Raw genomic sequence first — 24,624 nt, forward strand, 5'->3', positions numbered from 1 at the left:
GACTATTGTAATGGTCTCCTCACCAGCCTTCCCAAGAAGACCATTAGACAGCTGCAGCTCATACAGAACGCTGCTGCCAGGATTCTGACTAGAACCAAAAAATCAGAGCATATTACACCAGTCCTTAGGTCCTTACACTGGCTTCCAGTTATGTTTAGGATAGATTTTAAAGTACTTTTACTTGTTTATAAAGCACTCAATGGCCTAGGACCTACATACATTGCAGATATGCTCACTGAATATAAACCTAACAGACAACTCAGATCACTAGGATCGAGTCAGTTAGTAATATCAAGGGTTCACACAAAACAAGGGGAATCCGCTTTTAGCTATTATGCCGCCCGCAGTTGGAATCAGCTTCCAGAAGAGATCAGATGTGCTAATACATTAGCCACATTTAAATGCAGACTCAAAACTCATCTGTTCAGTTGTGCATTTATTGAATGAGCACTGTGCTACGTCCGAACAGATTGCATTATTTTATGTATAATCATTTTACTGTATTAATTTGAAATCATTTTCTTTTTTTTAAATCATCTTAAATGTTCTTAATTTTGTTTTTATTGTTGTGATTATTATTTTAAATTTTTATGATTTTTATGCTATTGTGATTTTAATTCCTTTTTATGTACAGCACTTTGAATTACCATTGTGTATGAAATGTGCTATATAAATAAACTTGCCTGCCTGCCTACCTATAGATCGCCATATAGATTCAATAGCGGTCTGGTGGCGTCGGTGATTAGCTCGGGAAACACTGTCAGGGTAGGTGGTAAAATGCACGTTCGACAGCCAGTGTATCTGAATAAGAGCCGATTCTCAGTTCCCAACCCTAGTGATAGCAGAAGCGCATTCGTTATTTTGATTGAATATTCCGCTTCCCAATTGCAGTCCACAGTGAAAGCCAGGGATTGGGAGAGAGAGGCTGAGAGGGCGTGTGTATGTGTGTATGTGTGTGTGTGCGGAAAGCGTGTGACAGACCCCCTCCCTTTCTCCACCCCTTACCAGCACAAACAGCAGTGTGATATTTACATTTCAAACGACATTTACTTCATCTTCACCCTGCTAATTTACAACATCCAGCTTTTGGAGAAGCATCTGAGAAAGAAGACGCTGATCTATTGTTTTTCATCCTGGCGAGGACCAAAGCAAGAAGCCGTTTATCGTCCTGTCGCTTGTGACATCGGGAATTGCAGGATTATGTTGTTTTCTTGAATGTTGTGTGTCGTGGGAGATTTGGGGATGGGATCTATGACGCCCTTTGGAAACTGAAGACCCACTTTGAAAACAGCATTTGTTTATTGTTTTGATCAAGGTTATTTCGAGTGAAAATCATCATATTTAATAGCCTATATATCTTTTATATCTTGAGCGTAGGATATCGATAGATCAATTGAAAATAGACTGAATTTGGACATCAACTCCAGCCCGCAGTGATGCTTCAGTGTCTGGACTGACTTTTAATATGCGCACTCAGACGGAAATGGAAACCTAGACATTTTAAAATCATTGATCACTTGGAACAGATTCATAAACATAGACTTTGCAACCATATCACAGCTCAAGCTGACACCCAGATGTGAAGGTGATCGCGTTTCCTGGGCTTCCCTAGTCTAAGGGATTACTTGTATTCTTTGTAACAGCAGAACAGTCTTCGGAGGGTCCAACATGCCCACCTCTCGGTCCGGCGCCTGCTCGGTGGAATACTGGGTCGATGGTTCGCGCCGAGATGCGACAGTGGAGGATTTCTATAACATGGGCCCAGAATTAGGCAGGTAAGTACATTACTAAACCACTTTTGATGTTTTTGTGAAAATACATACGTACTTACTATGTGCATATGGTTTTATTCTTAATTATATGCTGACCTATATAGTGTTTAATACAAGTAATTGTTAACTGACATGTAAAATAAATATTTAATTGTCTATTTGTGTGTTTTGACACAATAATCAGACAAAAATAATTGTAGCCTATCACTGTTAGACGCTGAGTGATAATCGATTTGACCAATATAAAATTTTAACGAATATTCAATGTTTTGTACTGATTGTACTTATTATTAATAATATATTCATAATACAAATGTTGTATTTCTTATCATTAAGTATTTCGTTATTGATTATGATTGTGTTGTTGTGGCAGAAATAAAATAATGTAAAAACCTGAATAATAAATAAATAAATATAAATGGCTGAAAATGAATATGTAACCCGATCTCACACGGCAGCTCACTTTCTTTTTTTCTTTTTGACAAGATGGCTAATTCGTAAGAATTCGTATGACCTCACTCGTATGAATTCATAAGATTAGCTAAAAATCGTGTGTATTTTACGAGGTGGCAAATTTGTAGGAATTCTACTAAGGACCACACATAATCCCGCCCTCAGTGTTGCCAAATCCGCTGTTTTGCCGCGAAATTGGGCTACTTTAACACTGCTGTCACGGGTTGTTTTTAATGTCTGCTGGTTGTACAATTTTACCAAGGGAACTTCGTCAAAAAGCATGTATTTTACACCACAGAATGCGATTTTTCCCCCTTAAAATGCCATAGAGTCTTTTCATGATGCGTCATCAGTTGGCCATTTTGGTGGCATTGAACGTAAACAATACCACTGGACTTAATGAAATTTGGATATTTTTCTGATTATTGCTGCTGAAAATAGTAAATTAATGTCATGTTTAAGGCTGCACTAATCGCTCGGACTGGGAAGAACATTATGAGTACTATAGACTGCCAAAAGTTATAACAAATCAAGGAGAAGACTGCAAAAAGCTGAGGAACAATGGGCATTTATGGTTGGCCAAACTGAACCAGGAATTCCAGGGCAAGAGTCTTTACAACATTCATGTTTGTTTTTATCATTTCCGGTCAGGTAGGTGAAATATTAGGCTAATAGCTTAATTAATTAACTTTAGTTTTTTAAAATATTGCGCCCTTTCCTGCTTACTAAGTCATTCTCTATATGATTTAGTAGATTCCACGTTTTTATTCGTGGTTTAGACAGCATAAATGAGCAGAACAACGTATTCAATAGTACATTACCCGTGCAATCCATGCTGTTGTTTACATCCAAGTATCACCAATATGGCTGACCAAACAGTGACTTAAGTGCAAACCCCCTATTGAGATAGATTTTGGCTATTTTTAAGTAGCAATTGGGCAGGTTTTTTTGTGAAAACCTGGCAACCCTGCCAGCCCTTAACCTTAACTGCTACAGAAATCGTACGATTGAGGTTGTACGAGTTTGTACAAATTAGCCACCGAGGAACATATGTACAAAAATTGGCTTTTAAGATTGCGTTGGTTAAGCTGTTTCCTGTTGATCGTGGTTTAATGGTGTTGTTGAGAGATACACTACAAAATAGTGAATATTAATAAAATAGTATCCGTTACACCGATTATCAGTCTATTGTTATACCTATGTTTTGAATTCTATAACTAGCGTTATCATTATTGCAGGTAACATGAAGGTATAAAAATATGTGCCGTCTATGTGTATATGTGAGCAAGTGTTCAGGTTTTGTGTAATAATCAAGGTTATTCTGAACTGCTAATGAGTCTTTGTTGCATGTAATTGTCACAGATAGGGATGGGTGGTTTCTAAACTAATTGAGCTCAAATTTAATCTCCCTTTAGTAAACTAATTATAATGCACTTAATTGAGCACATTAAGGAAGCACCCAATCTTTGCAAATGTCACCAAGTGCTCTAAAATGTCATCATTACCTCCCAGGATGTGGGATACAAAATGTTGAGCCGTTGACGCTGTCTCCCGATTTCACTCTGTGCGGACATCCATGGGCCTCGTTTTCACAAACCAAAATGGTTTTAATGTATCTAGTTGCACTGTATGACTGTGAGTGCTTCGATGTCTATCGCTGATTATGCTGAAGACTTTTTGTCAGACACTGATGTGTTGAAGTGTTGGATAACAAGGCAGCAGATGGAGAAATGATGGCCTTCTCTTTGAGTGCTCGTCTGATTGAGTCATTCACTGACCATGAAAAGCAAAGACAACATGAAGACACACAAATACTGTGTAAGGTTTAACATAATGCAGCTGTAAACAAAGTATAAGTCTAGGCTGGTGTATTTTCTTTGTGTAAATGTGTATTCCCTTCTTTAAGATGCTCTGTCCTCATGGAAACTAATTGTTTAGACTCAGCTGCCATGGACATAATGGTGATGGGGAGGAAGAATGTAGGTAAGAACCTCCATGATTAGTTGGAGAGATGGAGGTCACAGTCGTGAAATGCCAACACTTTTCTTTCATTGAACATCTTGGTTTTCTGTCAGTTTGTGCAATGTGTTTGCATATGGTAAGTGCTATGATGCACGGTTATTAAATTTTAGATCTTTGTTTAATTAGTACTATATAAAGATTGCTTTGTGTTAACCACCAGGGGAGCCACATCTGTTGTGTTTCGCTGTGAAGAGAAGCAAACTGAGAAACCTTATGCTGTGAAGGTCTTGAAGAAAACCGTAAGTTGAGTTGAATGTATTTTCATTCTTCCTGAAATCCCAGAACGACTGTTTGAGGTTTTGTTCATTGTGTCATCAATTCAGATTGACAAGAAAATTGTGAGGACGGAGATCGGAGTCTTGCTGCGTCTCTCTCATCCAAATATTGTAAGATATTTATGTTCTTGGCAACATCTCATTGTGCGCATTGTTATGAAATATTTCATGTTCATTGTATTCTGTGAGAAAATGGATGGGCTCGTTCTGACTCTCTGACTCGTGACTCTTCTCACTTTGTTTTCATTCAGATTCGCTTGAAGGAAATTTTCGAAACCGAGACGGAGATCTTTCTCATCCTAGAGCTGGTCACAGGTGGAGAGCTATTTGACAGGTATGATATGCTCCATAAATGAGAGGCAATTCAAATGTGAAACTGGATTTATGATATTCATCATCTGCGTGAAGAAATAGTTCACCCAAAAAACTTGAATTCTGTCATCGTTTACTCACGTCATGTTGCTCCAAACATGTATTCGCACAAATGTAACCTTGGACCACAAAACCAGTCAATTTTTTTAATTGGGATGTATATATTGTCTAAAAGCTGAATAAATAAGCTTTCCATTGTTGTGTGGTTTGTTAGGGTAGGACAGTATTTGACCGAAATACTACTATTTGAAAATCTGTAATCTGAGGGTGCAAAAACATCTAAATATTGAGAAAATCGCCTTTAAAGTTATCCAAATAAAGTTCTTAGCTCTGTATATATTACTAATCATTTTTTATATATATATATTTATGGTAGGACATTTACTAAATATCTTCATGGAACATGATCTTTACTTAATATCCTAATGATTTTTGGGTCACAAATATAAACTATATACAATAAAAAAGCCAATTTTTAGTAAAAAAAAAAAAGTCAAATTGTAGCATTTTATATACAAGTACAGAATTTATTATTATTATTATTAATTATTATTTTTTAATGTGATTAATCACGTCCAAAATAAAAAAAATTGTGTACATAATACTGTATATGTGTGTGTACTGTGTATATTTATTATGTATATATAAAGACACACATACAGTACATATTTTAAAAATATTTCTATGTTTAATTGCATATATTTCTATTTATATAATTTATATTATATATGAGCAATATCACACGAGTAGACGTGAGATATGGCTGTATATCAGAACTGCTGTGATTCGGCCTTAGGTGCCGATAGCGTGCCGATATACAGCCATATCTCACGTCTATTAATGAGATATTGCATTTACAAAACAGTTAGATGGCACAAGTGTTTAATTACAAAAGAAACAACAACAGAGTGTCTGTAAAAACCCTCTTTTGTGCAGAACTACTTCCTTCCGCCATGAGTTTGACAGTTTAACAGCTGAGCCCAAGCCTCTCTTACTAATTCAAAAACGTCACTTTAGAACTAGTAACGAAAGAACGTTGAGTTGCTTCATTGAAAACTTATTGTATTACTGTATTATGTAGAGTATTATGAGAGAAAGATGGACTGAGCGATCAAGATTACCTGCATTTGATACAGCATTTATTCTTCAGATTAATCCCATTTTCACAATTAGTTTGAATGTCCGCTGAGGAAAGCATCATCTTTGTCGTAACGTTAATATCCTTTCATCTGTTAAGGGTGATTTCTGAAGACAGCGCTGCTCAGTGCATTTGTTAGATGCTTATGACTGTATTCATTTTTTTCAACATAAAAGTCTTTTCTGTTGAAAAACAGTCTCTTGTCGCCTTCTAATGGCAGAATAATGTAACTAAAATCACTATTAAGAACACTACTATTATTTATATAAAATACAGTATTAAATATCACTATTATTTATATTAAATATTATTTATTTAATAATAATATTTAATAAACAACAACAACACCCATCATAAAAGTTGCTAGGCAATTCAGTCAAAATTACACAGGCAGCGCTCTGATATACAGCATTGAATTTACATAAACATGATGAGATTTTGCCAGAACGATTTGCTCTGGAACAAATAATAGACTAATGAGACCAAAGACTGCCCATTAGATTTACCCAAAACAAATTATATCTCATGTTTAACCACTACAGAGACATCAAAGCAAGCAGTTAATTCCAGAAGATCTGGCCGAGGTGAGGCACTCTCATGCGGATTCATGAGTGCAGCACGTCCGTTGACGATAAGGAGCTTTCATGTTCTAAAACAAATTTTCAAATATATGATTGCTTATCTTTATTACAAACTGCATGTTTGAACCATAAACAAGCACATTCTCAACTCAAAACCTCCTAAAACTATACTATGTGACACAAAAATATCAAATAACTATAAAATGATACTGTATTAGGGCGTCTGCCATGACACTCTCTGTAAGAATCTGATCAGTCAATCAGATTCGAGGACCAGAAAGAACTGTTGCATAAATAAATATAATTAATTTATAAACATGACATATTTTCTTAAATATATACAGTCGTGGCCAAAAGTTTTGAGAATTACATAAATATTGGAAATTGGAAAAGTTGCTGCTTAAGTTTTTATAATAGCAATTTGCATATACTCCAGAATGTTATGAAGAGTGATCAGATGAATTGCATAGTCCTTCTTTGCCATGAAAATTAACTTAATCCCGAAAAAACTTTCCACTGCATTTCATTGCTGTCATTAAAGGACCTGCTGAGATCATTTCAGTAATCGTCTTGTTAACTCAGGTGAGAATGTTGACGAGCACAAGGCTGAAGATCATTATGTCAGGCTGATTGGGTTAGAATGGCAGACTTGACATGTTAAAAGGAGGGTGATGCTTGAAATTATTGTTCTTCCATTGTTAACCATGGTGACCTGCAAAGAAACGCGTGCAGCCATCATTGCGTCACATAAAAATGGCTTCACAGGCAAGGATATTGTGGCTACTAAGATTGCACCTAAATCAACAATTTATAGAATCATCAAGAACTTCAAGGAAAGAGGTTCAATTATTGTTAAGAAGGCTTCAGGGCGTCCAAGAAAGTCCAGCACGCGCCAGGATCGTCTCCTAAAGAGGATTCAGCTGCGGGATCGGAGTGCCACCAGTGCAGAGCTTGCTCAGGAATGGCAGCAGGCAGGTTTCAGCGCATCTGCACGCACAGTGAGGCCAAGACTTTTGGAAGATGGCCTGGTGTCAAGAAGGGCAGCAAATAAGCCACTTCTCTCCAAAAAAAACCCCATCAGGGACTGATTGATCTTCTGCAAAAAGTATGCCGAATGGACTGCTGAGGACTGGGGCAAAGTCATATTCTCCGATGAAGCCTCTTTCCGATTGTTTGGGGCATCTGGAAAAAGGCTTGTCCGGAGAAGAAAAGGTGAGCGCTACCATCAGTCCTGGGTCATGCCAACAGTAAAGCATCCTGAGACCATTCATGTGTGGGGTTGCTTCTCATCCAAGGGAGTGGGCTCACTCACAATTTTGCCCAAAAACACAGCCATGAATAAAGAATGGTACCAAAACACCCTCCAACAGCAACTTCTTCCAACAATCCAACAACAGTTTGGTGAAGAACAATGCATTTTCCAGCACGATGGAGCACCGTGCCATAAGGCAAAAGTGATAACTAAGTGGCTCGGGGACCAAAACGTTGAAATTTTGGGTCCATGGCCTGGAAACTCCCCAGATCTTATCCCATTGAGAACTTGTGGTCAATCCTCAAGAGGCGGGTGGACAAACAAAAACCCACTAATTCTGATAAACTCCAAGAAGTGTTTATGAAAGAATGAGTTGCTATCAGTCAGGATTTGGCCCAGAAGTTGATTGAGAGCATGCCCAGTCGAATTGCAGAGGTCCTGAAAAAGAAGGGCCAACACTGCAAATACTGACTCTTTGCATAAATGTCATGTAATTGTCGATAAAAGCCTTTGAAACGTATGAAGTGCTTGTAATTATATTTCAGTACATCACAGAAACAACTGAAACAAAAATCTAAAAGCAGTTTAGCAGCAAACTTTGTGAAAACTAATATTTGTGTCATTCTCAAAACTTTTGTCCACGACTGTACATGCATGCATGTGTGTGTGTTTATATATGCATAATAAATATAAACAGTACACCCACATATATTATGTACACAAAAACTTTTTTGGATGCGATTAATCATTTTCCAGCACTAATTTAATTTTAATTGAGCTTTTTTTAAGTGTGTTTTAGTTTTAGTTTTAATTTGAGTAATTTTAGTACTCCAACTTATTTATAAATATATTATTTAAGTGTCCATTTTTTCAAGTTTTCAATTTAATGTTTTATCTAACACATTTTGGGAATTAAATAAAACAGGACAATCTAAATATTTGATCAAATAAATGTACCTATATTTTACCTATCCCCCCAAACATAAATTGTAACTGTTGCACAGAAGAAAGAAAATCCAGATTTAAAACAACATCAGGGTCAGGAAATGCTGGTATGGAAGCAATCGCATGAAGAAACTGTCTCAATGAGATTTACTGCTTGAAGATTATCAAGAGATGATCTGCTAATGATATGATGAGGGCAAAATGTTTCTCCTTGGATCTTACGGTGATCTCCAGCACAGGAATCTCATTTGTTCTTTATCGTCAACACCTCCCGGCTCAAGTTCTTCCAGCTCAGTGGGCTTTCTGTCTGTTCTTCTACCCAGCAGTGAGACGTAATTGAATAAAACAAGTTCCCGATAATTGGTTTAAGTGGGTTTGGTGCAGAGCAGGAGCAGGATGTGTTTGCCTACACACATCTACACACTGCTAAACAGAGCACTAAATGCTGCCAGATCCACACACACAGACGCCTAAACATCAGCTGTTCGTGTTTGAAAACATATGATGGTCTATATACGTGCTGTGTGATGTTTTTAATGCTGAATTTGTCTCTGAGATGGTCTTGTGTTGTTTCAGGATCGTGGAGAGGGGCTACTACAGCGAAAGAGATGCAGCACACGTTATCAAACAGATCCTGGAGGCTGTGGCGGTAAGACCAAATGAATCATGGGATATAAAAATGTGCTTTTCACCCACACACAGATTTTCTATTCATGTTTGAAAGGCAATAATGGTAATGTGGATGTTTAGCTTTAAAGAGGAACACAAATGGCTCTTTTGAAGTAAAAGAGTCTGATGTACTGGGTAGACATACTCTAATATTCACAATATAAAAGTGCAAAAATTCTGCTTTCAGAATAATAGTTAAGATAGCATAGCATGAATTATGCATGAACAAGTTGGATAATCATAACCAAGATTATTTGAAAGAAATATTCTGTTTGCAGTATTTAATCAACAGCATTTTTGTTAACATTAAAATACTTAGTGTTTCATTACTATAGCAACAAGATGCATGTTAACATGGTTTTAGTGAGGGAAATTGCTTACAAACCTTATTTCTGTAAAATGATAAGCAGTTTACTTCTGTCGTAAGTGACTCATCATAACATTGATTTTTGCTTTTCTTTAAAGATAACAGGGCATGTATCAAAGCTGTCAGTTGAGCTTAAAGGGATAGTTCACCCCAAAATGAAAATTACCCCATGCAATGTGTATATGACTTTCTTCTTTCAGACTAATACAATCGGAGTTACATTAAAAAATGCCCTGGCTCTTCCAAGCTTTAAAATGGCAGTGAATGGCTGTTGAGATTCAATAGTCCAATAGAAGTGCAATAAAATGCATCCATCTATTAGGGATGGGGCCGATCCGATCCAGTATCGGTATCGGGTTCCGATACCAGCTTAATTAATGGATCGGAAATTTCCGATCCAACCTAGAGAAATTTCCGATCCAGAGTTATGTCTACGTACAGTGCTGTCTGCTGAAATGACTTCACAAGTGATCCCGGGCTAGGTGACGTGTCTGTGCTCCAATGAGACACTGAGAGAGATGACATGCCTCCTTTCAGAAAATCTTCAGTTTGCAGGTAGCAGTTTAGCATTGAGCGTCATACATGTCCGCTGTGTGGAAATACTTTACGGTCGGAAACGCCGCAAAGACAGCAACGTGCAATGTTTGCAAAGCCGTTGTTCCGAGAGGTGGCACCTCGTGGATTTATTTAGTAGATTAACTGTTAAATATTACCCATCATAGAGTAAAAGTTTATAATTTGTAGACTTCGTGCGTGTTATTTTCTGTTTTTAACGTTGCCGCACACACCTGAAGCGAGCACGCGCACAGAGAGAGAGAGAGAGAGAGAGAGAGAGAGAGAGAGAGAGAGAGACGTGATTCAAACTGCGCGATTCACAGACTGATTACTCTTTAACGTCTCTTGAACAGAAACATTCATACAAAGTTATGTTTAAATACCCGTTGTTTTATTCTGGTAACACCGTCGGTTATGTCTTCAGTGAACCGAAACAGCTGAGAAGGAGATGCATGCCAGTATTACGTGCATTAGGCCTTAAAGAGACAGCATCCTATAAATACCTGCAGTGAGAAGCACTAGTTATTTATCAATGAATTATTAAATTTCTGCACCTGAATACTAGTATTATTGATTTTATTAGTAACTTTATGTTGTATTCATCTACACTTGTCATTTGTGTTAGTGTTCTTGTTTTGTTACTTATTATATTAGTTCAGCTAGTTTTTGCTGTGGATTAGAAGTACTTAAAGTAAGCATTCAGTAATTAATAAACAACAAACTTTTTTTTGTTTTGTTTGTTTTTTGCTGATCCGAAAAGTGCACTTATTGCACTTTTATTCAAAATGTTTAACATTTGAAAACCTTATTTTGTTGCTGCTACACAAGCAAGAATTTACTGAATTTATGTTGATCAGATGCACATTGTTCTATTTATAGTGTGAATATTTATTTTTTATTTCAAATATTTGAAAACCTTTTTGTTTTATGCAACAAGAGTGTATATTGCACTAGTATCTAGTAACCTTGTCTTGAAATTTAAATAAATATCAATTTAAACCCTTAAAGTTGCATATTTGTTTTCAGGATGGGATTTCTGCCATTTTCTAACCTCATACTTACCTCAAGTTGCTTTTTGGGAGATACTTAGACTTGCTTGTAGAGAAGTTTGTTACAGCCTCATAAAATCAACAATAATGATAATAGTCATAGTGATATAAAAGCAAATAGAGCTCTGGTATCGGAATAGTATCGGTATCGGCAGATATCCAAATTCAGGTATCGGAATCGGATCGGAAGTGAAAAAATGTGGATCGGTGCATCCCTACCATCTATCATAAAAGGAAAGGAAAGGATAAAAAAAAAAAACATTAATTACCATTTTGAAACATCCTGTTGAGTATCACCAAGCCACAGCAGGCTACAGCATACATGACCCTAATTACCTGTGGTTGGCCTGGCTGTGCGTCAGTCAGAAAACAACAGGCCAATCAGAAGAGAGGCTCATAAATATTAATTAGACAGGCTAAAATCGACCTGCTCTTGAAAGAGCTACTAAGAGAGGAGCTGTAAAAATATATTGAGATGGTTTTTGGCATGTATACCGCAAATATATATTCTTAAGGACATTAACAACTAAAATAAACCTCCAGAAAGATGTAAAATATGTGACCTTTAAATAATGTTTTTGTTAAAGGTGCCATAGAATAGAAAGCTGTATTGACCTTGGCATAGTTGAATAATAACAGTTCTGTACATGAACATGACATACCGTGAGTCGTGAGTCTCAGACACCATTGTTTCCTCCTTCTTATATAAATCTGGTGTTTGCAAAAGACCACTGAAAAATAGGCTAACCCTAACATAACACAGACTATGACGTTATAGTCTCAGGATCATTAATCAGGGATGTGATTTTTCCGGATTAATCCGGAATTCCGGATTTTTCGACCTGAAAATATGACCTATGTCACGTATTTGCGACCGTTCGCAAATGGCGGATGACGAAGTATGATTCCGGACCGCAAGGTGCGTCCATGCCGACCGTGAAAGCTTTTGACATAATAATAATAATAAAAAAAAATCCAAACGCTATTTCTAATAAATACATTTATATCAAGCACACAAGGGTCAGCGTTTGGGTGCAATCTTCCGTGCAGTGAGGAGAGCAGAGATCGGCAGACAGATGTAGCTTTCAGTGAGTGAAAAACGTTGATGGAAAATGCATTATTTTGGGGTTACGTCGCAAAATATTGTAAATATATCTTTTTATACTGTATTTTTATACATATTTATATTTTAAACCACGACGGTGAGCAAATGGATATCACACAAGCAACGTGAAAACTGCATATGTTAAAGTGAAAGTAAAAACAGCGCTTTCAGCATCTAATGTGCACATTCTCTAAGAGACAATGATAGACGATTATACTTCATATGCTGATATTAATTTACTTCCCTAATATTTCTCTTCTGCAAAATAAAAAGATACGTATTTTGTGTAAGCTATCCATTGAATAAAATATGAGCGCTGCGCGTTTCAAAGTCAGCTGCGGCGCTGCTTTGTGTCATTCTGACAGCGCCTCCTGCTGGAGGAGAATGATCTGACATTTTTAATCAGCTCGTACGTCTACTGTTGTCAAAAAGACCAATGAAAACAAATCAGTCCATGGTTTTTAAGCACCAAACACGTAGAGTTGTAAATGTTATCTAATGGATCGACAAGATCATGTGTTATACAAATTTAAACAATTAAGGCAATAAAATATATGTTAATTAATATAATACTTGATTGACAATAATTGTTTAAAGAAATCTTTTTTTGTTTTGTAAAATCTGCATCTCAATTGTAAATCATGCTTTTAACAGTCATTTTAATAATTTATTTATTAATTAAATTTTGTTCAGGTCTTTAAAAAAGTATTTAAATGTGTAGAATTTAAGATAAAATATGCTGCAGATACCCTGGTCTCGCGAAAAAAAAAAAAAAAAAAACATAAATAGTTTTTTTTATATATAATTGTCTGGACCTCAGCTGGTGCGCAGGGTTCATTACTGGACCTCGAGCCGTTTTAGTTGAAGACCCCTGGATTAGATGATCGATTTTGAGTGATTTTCTACTATGGCAGGATGTTTAAGCTGCATTAACATTAACTTACTTGTATTTGCTAGCTATTATGGATGCTCATTTCGGTTAATTTTCCCAACCGACAACCGCAAATCGTTATCGGGGTGGGGGGTGGGGGGGGGGGGTCTTAGTATATTTTCCTGCTTTTTTGTCCTTAGCCAATCACATGCCTGATTAATAGTCACGCCCCCAATATTTGCATAGCCCAATCGTCAGAAGTTCTGCAGGTAGGCTATTGTGAAAAAACTAAGCAAGGACAATAGCGAAAATGGCAGATCACGGAAATAAATGTTATGTTCCAGGTTGTGCAGGAGATGTTAAGTGCAGGGATTGTTTGGTGTCTGTACTCAGAAAGGCACAGAAAACAAATAAGGCGTTCTAATAAAATAAGGCGAGCCACTAAAGGAACACGGTTAGCTTCTTGCTAGCAGTAGCCTGTTACATTGCAGTACAGATGATTTCACTCACCACATAAACAGAGTAAGGAGAGATGACTGCGCGGACGATGGCGAATGATTTGCAAATCCCGATCACCGCTGACAGCATCTAAACTTGTCAAATGTGGTAAGTACGGCGGCTGTAGTATAACGTTACACAGAGAACGTGCAATCGCAAATCTCAAATGTGAAAGTAAAAAGTTATCGTGCATTCAAAAAGGCAGTTTCAATGCCCCTTGATTGGTAGGAAGCACTCCCTCTGCATTGTAACTTTACACAGAGCACATGCAATCACAGTAATCACACTAAAATATCTGCGACTCAAAACGGCAGATTCAACAAACCGCATATTAAAAGGAGCTAGAGATCCTAATTAAAAATATATTTTTATCCATGTGCGAGCTATTGAGCTCTGTGAAACAGCCAATCAGCAGAGCTCATGATATTCATGAAGCTTCCAAGTAACAGAGTGTTTCATTCTAGGGACAAATCCTAGGGTTTTAAATGGACTTGTAAAACCGTTTCTGGAGAATTTTTTCCCTTACCTAAGCCATATACCTTCTATGTAGATATCAGTGAACAATTTAAAATATTGTATCAATGCATTCTATGGCACTTTAAAGGTGCCATAGAATGGAAAACTGAATTTACCTTGGCATAGTTAAATAATAACAGTTCAGTACATGAACATACCATGAGTCTCAAACACCATTGTTTCCTCCTTCTTATATAAATCTAGTATTTGCAAAAGACCACCGAAAAATAGGTCAATTCCAACATAACAGACTGTTACGCAACATCCCCGAGATCGTTAATAGTTACGCCTCCAACATTTGAATCGCCCAATCATCGGTAACATCAGCACATCAGTTAAACAAGGCAAGCCACTGAAGGGACACGGTTAGCTTAATACTAGCGCTAGCCTGTTACATTGCAATACATAGGATTTCACTTACCACATAAACAGAGAGATGACTGCGTTGATGATGGCGAATGATTTACAGATCTTGAGAATCACCGAGGAGCAGCTCAACTTGATTGGTAGGAAGCACTCCCTCTGCATTGTAACTTTACACAGAGCACATGCAATCACAGTAATCACACTAAAATATCCGCGACTCAAAACGGCAGATTCAACAAACCGCATATTAAAAGGAGCTAGAGATCCTAATTAAAAATATATTTTTATCCATGTGCGAGCTATTGAGCTCTGTGAAACAGCCAATCAGCAGAGCTCATGATATTCATGAAGCTTCCAAATAACAGAGCGTTTCATTCTAGGGTCAAATCCTAGGTTGTAAATGGACCTGTAAAACCATTTCTGGAGATTTTTTGCCCTTTCCTATGCCATATACCTTCTATGTAGATATCAGAGAACAATTTAAAATATTCTCTCAATGCATTCTATGGCACCTTTAAAGCATTATAAGCCTTGAACCAAACCAACTAGCTATGAGGAGAGTCAAAACTTTATAAACGTTTTTTGATGCCAAAAAATGGAATTCAAATCTGACAAAAAAAGCAAAGTTAAAAGACTGTGTATGTAATAGCTTTAGTGAGTGAAAGAACTACAATCCCATGAAAAGTTGCGAATGACATTAATCAAATTAAAAATTACAGAAAATATCAAACTTAATTTAAAATTGTCGGTTGTATATAGGAACAATATATTTTAAGTTAATTGCAAAATATGCCTGTATTTGGGGTACAACGGGACTAAAGGCGACGGGGGTAAAAGGTGCCTTTGATATTATTTTCCTCTAAACCACTAGATGGCAGAAAAGCCGTAGCACTTTTCAAAACAGCCGCTTGTCAAGATACACATGCTGACGCTTGACGTGATCGCGGATAGCACCGCAAAGTCGATTCTGTGCTTACTTGATCTAATATTTGATGTTTTTAAGAATGTTGTAGATTTAAGTAGCAAATGAGAATCGCTACAATTCTTGAATATATCTTACCTAAGAAGACAAAGGTCTTCTTAATGATTTTCGGTTTTGTTTAAGACAGTTAAAGCAACAGTTTTAAAGCAACAGTCGTACCCTATATACAAATATTTCAATAATTTGGGGGTCTTCACTCATTTGAGTGGGCGGAGCATATCTTTTTACAGCATCATGGGTAATGTAGTTTCTCACCACAAATGCAACATTTAAACATGATTATTTAAAAAAAAAAATCAATCTATCTATTGATTCAATATGAACAGATGGGTTCTACAAAGGCATATACAGCTCAATTAAAAACCTTAAAGCTCACAACAGGTACGTCTTTAAATGTTTATCACTTATTGAGTACAGACACCAACCCATCCCTGCACTTAACATCTCCTGCACAACCTGGAACATAACATTTATTTCCGTGAAAATTTTTACTATTGTCCTCTTTTTTTTTTTTTTTTTTTTTTTTCCACAATAGCCTACCTGCAGAACTTCTGATGATTGGGCTATGCAAATGTTGGGGGTGTGACTTTTTTTTGGCATTTTTGCCTTTTATTACGATAGGACAGATCAGACATGACAGGAAGCGAAGTGGGAGAGAGATGGGGGTTGGGATCGGGAAAGGTCCTCGAGTCGGGATTCGAACACGGGACGCCCGGAGCGCAACGGCGCTATATGTCGACGCGCCGCCCACAAGGCTATCGGCGCCGACTGTGGTGTGACTATTAATGATCCCGAGACTATAACATCATAGTCTGTGTTATGTTGGAATTGGCCTCTTTTTCATTGGTCTTTTGCAAACACCAGATTTATATAAGAAAGAGAAAACGATGGTGTTTAGGACTCATGGTATGTCATGTCCATGTACAGAACTGTTATTATTCAACTATGCCAAGGTAAATACAGTTTTCCATTCTATGGCAAGTTTAATGTTATGAAGTTATGAGAATACTTATTGTGTGCAAAGAAAACACTAACGACTTTATTTAACAATTTCCTCTCTTCCGTGTTTCAGTTGCGTTGCTGTCTATGCAGGGCCAGAAAGCTCTCAGATTTCATCAAAAACATCTTAATTTGGTAGGGTAGCTGAAAAATGTTTATTTCCAAGGATCTAAAAGAGGTTAGAAAATATAGTGTAAAGACCTCAGGGGAAAAAATTTTTTTTTTTTTTTTTTTTTTGGTTTATAATACAGTGCCTTTAATGTGAGGTAAATAATATGACCAAATAGCATGATATGATGATGCGTGTTATGAGGGACAGCAGTTATTTTAATGCATTCTCAGCCGGAGGATTATTATGTATGTGTTGGCCTGGCTAAACACATGTCCGGCAATGGGCTGACAGTGGAATGGGTTTGGAGATGTGGGTCAGTCTTGTCGTCACTCAAAAGCGAACGGTAGAGTAAGCGGATGTGTGTGCAGAGTTGCTAGTGAAAAATAATCTTCTCAGGGGGGGGAAAAAAAAAAAAACATTGCAATTTTTTTTTCCCCTGGCTTTTAATCTCCCTGAGCAGGAGGAATGTGGGCTGGCGTTACATAACAGCTCAGCGATCTGACAATGAAGCAACAATGCGGAGGCCACATTTATGTGTCGAATGTTTGTGTGTGCCTATCGGATCTGTTTAAGCCACGTTGTCTATGATATAATCTGTAGGGCTTGATTGTGACATAAGGTTTATGTATGTGCATATAAGATGGTTTTAGGAAATCTTTGCATTTGTCTCTGACATGTTTTAATCAGGATCTCACTATCTTGGGGATGGGTGATATGGCTGAAAATGTTTTTTTTTTTCATATCGTACGATGACGATATTGTTCACAATATTTATGTACCGTAAATGGGGAAGGAATAAGCTTTTCAATGCTCTCCTGATAATTTACTGTCCCATGTCACCCAAGATGTTCATGTCTTTCTTTCTTCAAAGGAAATTAAGTTTTTTGATGAAAACATTCCAGGATTTTTCTCCATATAATGAATTGCAATGGGAGCCAATGGGTTGAAGGTCCAAATTGCAGTTTCAATGCAGCTTCAAAGGGCTCTACACAATCCCAGCCGAGGAATAAGGGTCTTATCTAGCGAAACGAGTGGTCATTTTCTAAAGAATATTAAAGGTTATATACTTTTTAACCAATGCCGGCCCGTCCAACAGGCGATACAGGCGGTCGCCTAGGGCCCCGTCTTAAGGGGAGGGCCCCGCGGTCGCGAGGTTGTCATTTGGATTTTTAGGTGTGTTCGAATTGAAGCAACGCTGCGCAGAAAGATCCTTGTATAAAACCAGAGCTATAGAGCGCAGACGGCTCTGCAAGCTTTCAAATCGTTCTTACGGCCATAAAACGATCGGTGTGCACAACGCAACTTCAAGCCACACACATCTTCTGTCAACATAACTGGGGTGACGCACCTGAGCTGTACAGTGCGGCATATGTGTCGAACGTATGGAAAAACCAGTCTGTGCGTTCAAATTGACCTCAGTAAACCTGCTGTCTAAAGAGAACATTTTAATAACATAAGTCGAGTGTTTGAAATTACTTTCTTTTGTGATCTGACGTGGTTTCACATCACAGAATAAGGAAAAATCATTATTTAATATATTATATTCTATAAAGTGATGAAGACTGTTGATTAGCATTGCGTTGCGTCTAGTTTATTCATATAAAAATACCGAATATGGCTTGAAGAACAGAGATAAAACAGATATGTCTGTTTCATCAGTTAAAAAAAGTCTTTGTCCATATTGTCCATTAGTGATTTCTTGTATGAATGAAACATTATATTACACGTGTGCACTCACTAAGGCTACAACACCTTATTTTGTGGTTAATAAATAAATAAATAAATAAATAATAGGAATTGTAATACTTTTATAAGAGTTTTTTTCCTAAGTGAATGCAAGATTTTCTGACAAAAATATGATTTTAATAAGAAATTATTTTATAATAAATCCATATACCTTTCTAAACATTTATAGTTTAATTATTCATATTAAAAACATCACTGTGGCCAAATTGTGTAGCCCTACGAACAGGCACAACAAACTCGGTGTTCTTTATAATTTGGGGTAAATAAAGTCTGAAATTCTTTTGTTACATTACAGATTTTGTGGTTATGGTTTAGATTTTGGAATTTACCTAATTTTGCCTCTCAGAATAGTATCTCGAATTGTCTTGTTACACATTATTGCTATTTTTAATTTTTTTTAAATGAAATTAAAGTGAAGTTAGAAATGGAATCCAAACGATATCTTTCCAGAGCTGTAAAAAGGGATGTTTTGACTGCTACATAATATTTATTGCTTTAGTACTTTGTTTTATACATGTAATAATGCCCATAATCACAGACAGACTTGTAATACAAGGACAAATTGAAACACATTTAGCATGTTACGTTAAATAATTACAGACCCAGATCCAGTGTCTAATGCAATAAAGTTTTTTTTGTGATCATCAATCAATCCTTAAAAATAAGCATATTAGCCTACATGTCTTATCATTTATGAATATTAGTAGGCCTGTGTTTATTTTGTCTACGATCTGTTTATTTTGTTCAGTTTTTGTGTATACTTAATTTATATTTTATTTATTTGACTTTTTTTTACTTTCTTGTATCTGTTTACTCAAGTTCACTTGCACTTCTGTTTTTTTAATTGTTTAAATATTTTTCATATGTTTTTTTAATGTGTTACAATTAATACACATTCACACTTAAATATTGAAATAGCCATTTTATGTGACAGTTGTTTAGACTAGTGGGGTCCATTTGCATTATCTTGCCTAGGGCCCCACAAACCTACAGGCCGGCACTGTTTTTAACCACAAATGCTCATCTTGCACTAGTTCAACCTCATGCATTATGTAGTCTCATTGCACAGGTCACATGTGACGTAGAAGGAAGTACCAACCCAGTGTTTGTAGTAACCACAAGTGACTTTTCCAACATGATTACATAATGCGTGAAGTCGTAGACACGCAGAGCTAATGCAAGATAAGAAATTGTGGTTAAAAAGCATATACATTTTTTTTTTTTAGAAAATGGACAATCGTTTCGCTAGATAAGATTCTTATTCCTCAGTTGGGATTGTGTAGACCCCTTTGAAGCTGCATTGAAACTGCAAACTGGACCTTCAACCCATTTGCTCCCATTGAAGTGCACTGTTTGGAGAAAAATCCTGGAATGTTTTCCTCAAAAACCTTAATTATTTTTGACTGAAGAAAGAAAGACATGAACATCTTGGATGGCATGGGGGTGGGTAAATTATCAGGAAGTGTTTATTCTGAAAGTGAACTAATTCTTTAAAACTGGATGAATATCTTCCTTAAAAATAGTATTATTTTGAGAAGTACATTTTCAGTATGCAATAGTAATATATTTGTGTCATAATTTCTTCAAGTTAGCCCAAACATTTATTTTGGCAGTTTGTTGTGAAGATCCTTGAGTTTAAGTGTTTGTTTGATAGTAGTTTTTCTCAAATGAAACTGTGTAAAGCAGGTGAAGCGAGTTTCAGAGCAGCTCTGGAGATTACGTTTACGTGTACATGTCTCATTTTGAAACAGCAGACGCTGAAAACACTGAGCGTTAAGTGTGATTGCATTTGTGAAGTAGACAAAACTACACAACACATTCAGACAGAGACACACAAAACATAAAGACTTATCAGTCATATGCATTGACTGACTGTTGTCATGTTTATCGGCTGTTAGATTAAAGGGTTACTCCACCCCAAATTGAAAATTTTGTAATTAATCACTTACACCCATGTCGTTCCAAACCGATAAAAGCTTTGTTCGTCTTCGGAACACAATTTAAGATATTTTTGGTGAAGCTTTTTGACTGTCCCATTGTTGAAAAAAAAAGCAGCATATGCTGGTTTGGTAGGTTTTGATGCTGGTTTAAGATGGTCCTTTGCTGGTTTATGCTGGTTTATGCTGGTTCAGCATTAAACAGCTAAGGACCAGCTTAAACCAGCATCAAAACATGTCTAACCAGTATCCCAGCATCAAAACTATCTAACCGGCATATGCTGGTTTTTTCACCAGGGTGCCAAGTAAATAGCACTGTCAAGGCCCAGAAAAGTATGAAAGACGTTGTCAAAATAGTCCATCTGCCATAAGTGGTTCAACTATAAGTTTACAAAGCTACAGGAATACTTTTTATACGTAAAGTGAACAAAAATAACAACTTTATTCAACAATAGTGCTATTTTGGAGACTATGCCCTGATCTTTGTCAGCTTGGATGGGGGCTGGCAGACATTTTCTTGAGTCCTAGTTGTTCCAGTCGTCTTCCATTATGGATAATGCTCCTGTGAACCTTCAATGCAGCAGATTTTTTTTCTGAACTCTTCCCTAGATCATTGCCTTAACGCAAGTCTGTCACTGAGCTCTACAGGCAGTTATCTTGACCTCAGGACTTGGTTTTTGCTCTGATATGCATTTTGAGCTGTTAGACCTTTTCTGAGAGGTGTGTGCCTTTCTAAATCAGACTCATTCAAATGAATTTGCCACAGTTTAACTCCACTCGAAGTGTAGTTACATCTAGAAGCAATATGAATGATCCTAAATGTCGAGTGTCCCAGAAAAGGGTATGAATACTTATGCAACGGGATCTTTTCAGTTTTTTATTTTTAATAAATTTGCACAAATGTTAAAAAACAATTTTTTGCTTTGCCATTATGGAGTAGGGGGTGTAGATTGATGTGGGACAAAAAGTAATTTAAAGTAGTTTAACATAAGGCAGCAACATAACAAAATGTGAAAAAATGAAGGGGGTATGAATAATTTCCCAAGGCACTGTATTACATTCTTTGAGTAACTAGCCCAACACGGTTGACGACGTCTTTCATACTTTTCTGGGCCTTGACAGTGCTGTTTACTTGGCAGTCAATGGGACAGTCAAAAAGCTCCCAGTTGTCTTGCTAAAATATCTTAAAAAAAAATTTGGAGTGGAGTAACCCTTTAAGGAGAGACACTGCAGGTGAATAGGGTAAAAAAAATTAACTAATAGTTATCGTCTTACTTGCTCAGTTGTTTGATTACATTGGTAATTTCAAACATTTTTTGTATTACAAGTTTTCTAAAATGTTAGGTTTTAATATGCAAATGAAGCATTATTTAATGAAATATGCACTAATTTGCATACATTTCTAGTACAAAAATCTAAACACTGGATGAAGTCAGTTTCTAAATTCTTGTTTAATTGTTTTGACATATTAGAGTCAAATGTTTTTACAGAGAATCTCATTTTGTCACTCCATAATTCAGAAATCTGAAAACTTTATATTTATTTTACATTTTTTTGTGGAATAAAATGTTGTATAAAATTAAGCAAATTATATATGAACAAATCCCTCTGTAAAAACCTTCAGGATATAGACAGGAATAAAAATGTAAAGTTTGGTGTGTGTAAGTGCTATGGCTCAGTGTAGGAGAAAAAACTCATTTTCAGAAAACAGCCTTTAAAAATATGGATTGTAATTGAAATCTATTGACATGAATAGATAAAGTGCTATAAAAGAAACACTTAACAGTGTCTTTTGGATGTTTTCTTTCCACTAGTCTGAAAAAACACTTTATGAAAACCCAAAAAGCCCCAAATCGCAGACTTGACAGGTGCATAAAAAGTGTTTTTGCCTGCAGTGTCTCCCCTTAATCCATATCGAGTAAAAATTTCCAGTGCTTATCCCTGTTATTAAAAAGTTTATAGCAATCTCAATATGATATTGTTTATCACCCAGCCCTAGCTCAACTAGCTCAAAAATCCTATTTTGACTTGACAAACCACCTAGCAACCACAGAGCACCCTAACAACTGTATAGCAGCCTTCTAAATCTAGTCAGAACACCTTGGCAACCACAAAGCAGTGAGTCGACCTACATTTAGCTTTGTTTATAATTTCCTAAATTATTTGGCCTGATATTTAAATGTCAAATAGAAACAACGCCATCTTAACCTTGTTCAAACCATCTTACATGGTAATTAATGAAATGTTTACAACGTAATAAAACTCCAGAAGCTTATTTCAGTGTGTAGTAGAACTGACTCACCTCCAGTTTTCACACTAGTCATGTGCTAACACACAAGAGTGACTCCTGCCGCCTTCAATTTACACTTTGTCATCTGCCAAACACTTTCTGTACTTCATCGGGTTCTGGCTCACATTTACCAGGAAATCATTGTGTCCTCGCCTGCCATGGTGCACTATTATATTTTTGGAATTGTGTTAAAGGAAAAACATCTGTCTTGTGCCTATAACACAAAATTAATTAACACGGCCTGACACCGTATGAGTCATCCCCGCACTTATCCGACCACAGATCACAGACGCCCATGCTCCGATAATGGAGAACGACCCCATGATCTCAACAGAGTGCTAGAAAAACCTCTTTAGAGAAGACAGGAGGTTTGAAAGGTTCAGGCATCTCTCATCCCAGAGACAGTCTGCAATTGGCTCTGTCTGGAGCCCAGAGATGATTTGTTAAAGAAGAGGTTCAGCCAAAAATGACAATTCTGTCAACGTTCTGTTAAGTCTTTTCAAACTAGGATGACTTACTTGCTTCTGTGGAACACAGGTGGAGAAATTTTGGAAAATATACTGAACATGTTTATTATTATTGTTATTATTATTATTATCAATATTTAAAACAGTTTTTTCATGTTTTTTTAATGAATAAAAAGATGCAAAGATCAGCTTTAAAAGCTTGGAGTCAGTATATTTTGTTTGTTTGTTTGTTTTGGGAAAGAAATGATAGAAATTAATGCTTTTAATTTGCAAGGATTCTTTAAATTGATCAAAAGTGATAATAAAGACGTTTATAATGTTACAAAATATTTCTATTTTTCAACTTTCTATTCATCAAAGAAACCTGAAAAATTTCCACTCAGCTGTTTTCAACATAATAAAAATAATAATAAATGTTTGAGCAGCAAATCTGAATGTTAGAATGATTTCTAAAGCATCAAATTCAGCTTTGAAATCACAGGAATAAATTACATTTTAAAATATATTCAAAGAGAAAAGTTATTTTAAATAGTTAAAATATTTTAAAATGTTACTGTTTTGCTGTACATTGGATCAAATAAATGCAGGCTTGGTGAGCAGAAGAGACTTCTTCATTAAAAATCTTACTGTTCAAAAACTTTTGACTGGTAGTGTATAGGCCAGTTTAATGTTATGTAAGGGAGTGTAGGCCAAATATATTTTTGATATGCAGTTCTGTGGATCATTCAGGTAACAACACAGTATTAAGAATCAAGTGTATGTAAACTTTTGAACAGGCTCATTTTTATAAATTCAACAATTATTTTCTCTTGTGTACTATTATGTAAACATCTTCTTTTGTGAAATATCTTATCCATTTTGTATGATCCCTCTTATTTTTGTAAAATAATTAACATTTTTGCAGATTCTGTAAGGTGTATGTAATATCTGTCACTACTTCAAAACACAGAACCCTAGTGCTATTTCATTCTTTCTAAAGCTTGAAAGCCTCAGTTCCAACTTATTGTAAATCAATGGAAATAAGCAACGAGAACATTCCTAAAAATATTTCCTTTTATGTTCCACAGCAGAAAGTCATACAGGTTTGGAATGACATCAGGGTGACTAAATGAGAACAGAATTTTCATTTTTCAAACAACTATGCCTGTGAAGTGAGGAGACACTGAATACCGAGTCTGTCTCTGCCTTCATGACAGCTGTTTTAACAGAGAACTCCGTGAACTCATCTTCCCCACCTACACTCCATCAGGACTTCAGAGAAGCGAGGATGTCATCTACAGTCACA

General features: G+C 36.3%; 1 protein-coding gene across 1 annotated transcript in view; it reads left to right on the forward strand.

The window, feature by feature from the left end:
- Positions 1–982: 982 nt before the first annotated feature.
- Positions 983–24,624, forward strand: part of LOC141293726 (calcium/calmodulin-dependent protein kinase type IV) — a 32,151-nt gene continuing 8,509 nt past the window's right edge. The window contains exons 1-5 of the mRNA XM_073825781.1: positions 983–1,775; positions 4,408–4,486; positions 4,571–4,633; positions 4,774–4,856; positions 9,387–9,459. Of these exons, the coding sequence (XP_073681882.1) occupies positions 1,669–1,775; positions 4,408–4,486; positions 4,571–4,633; positions 4,774–4,856; positions 9,387–9,459 (405 nt within the window). The 5' untranslated portion in view covers positions 983–1,668. The remainder of the gene's footprint in view (positions 1,776–4,407; positions 4,487–4,570; positions 4,634–4,773; positions 4,857–9,386; positions 9,460–24,624) is intronic.

The sequence above is a fragment of the Garra rufa genome, chromosome 20 (assembly GCF_049309525.1).
Source record: "Garra rufa chromosome 20, GarRuf1.0, whole genome shotgun sequence".
In the NCBI taxonomy this organism is placed as follows: Eukaryota; Metazoa; Chordata; class Actinopteri; order Cypriniformes; family Cyprinidae; genus Garra; species Garra rufa.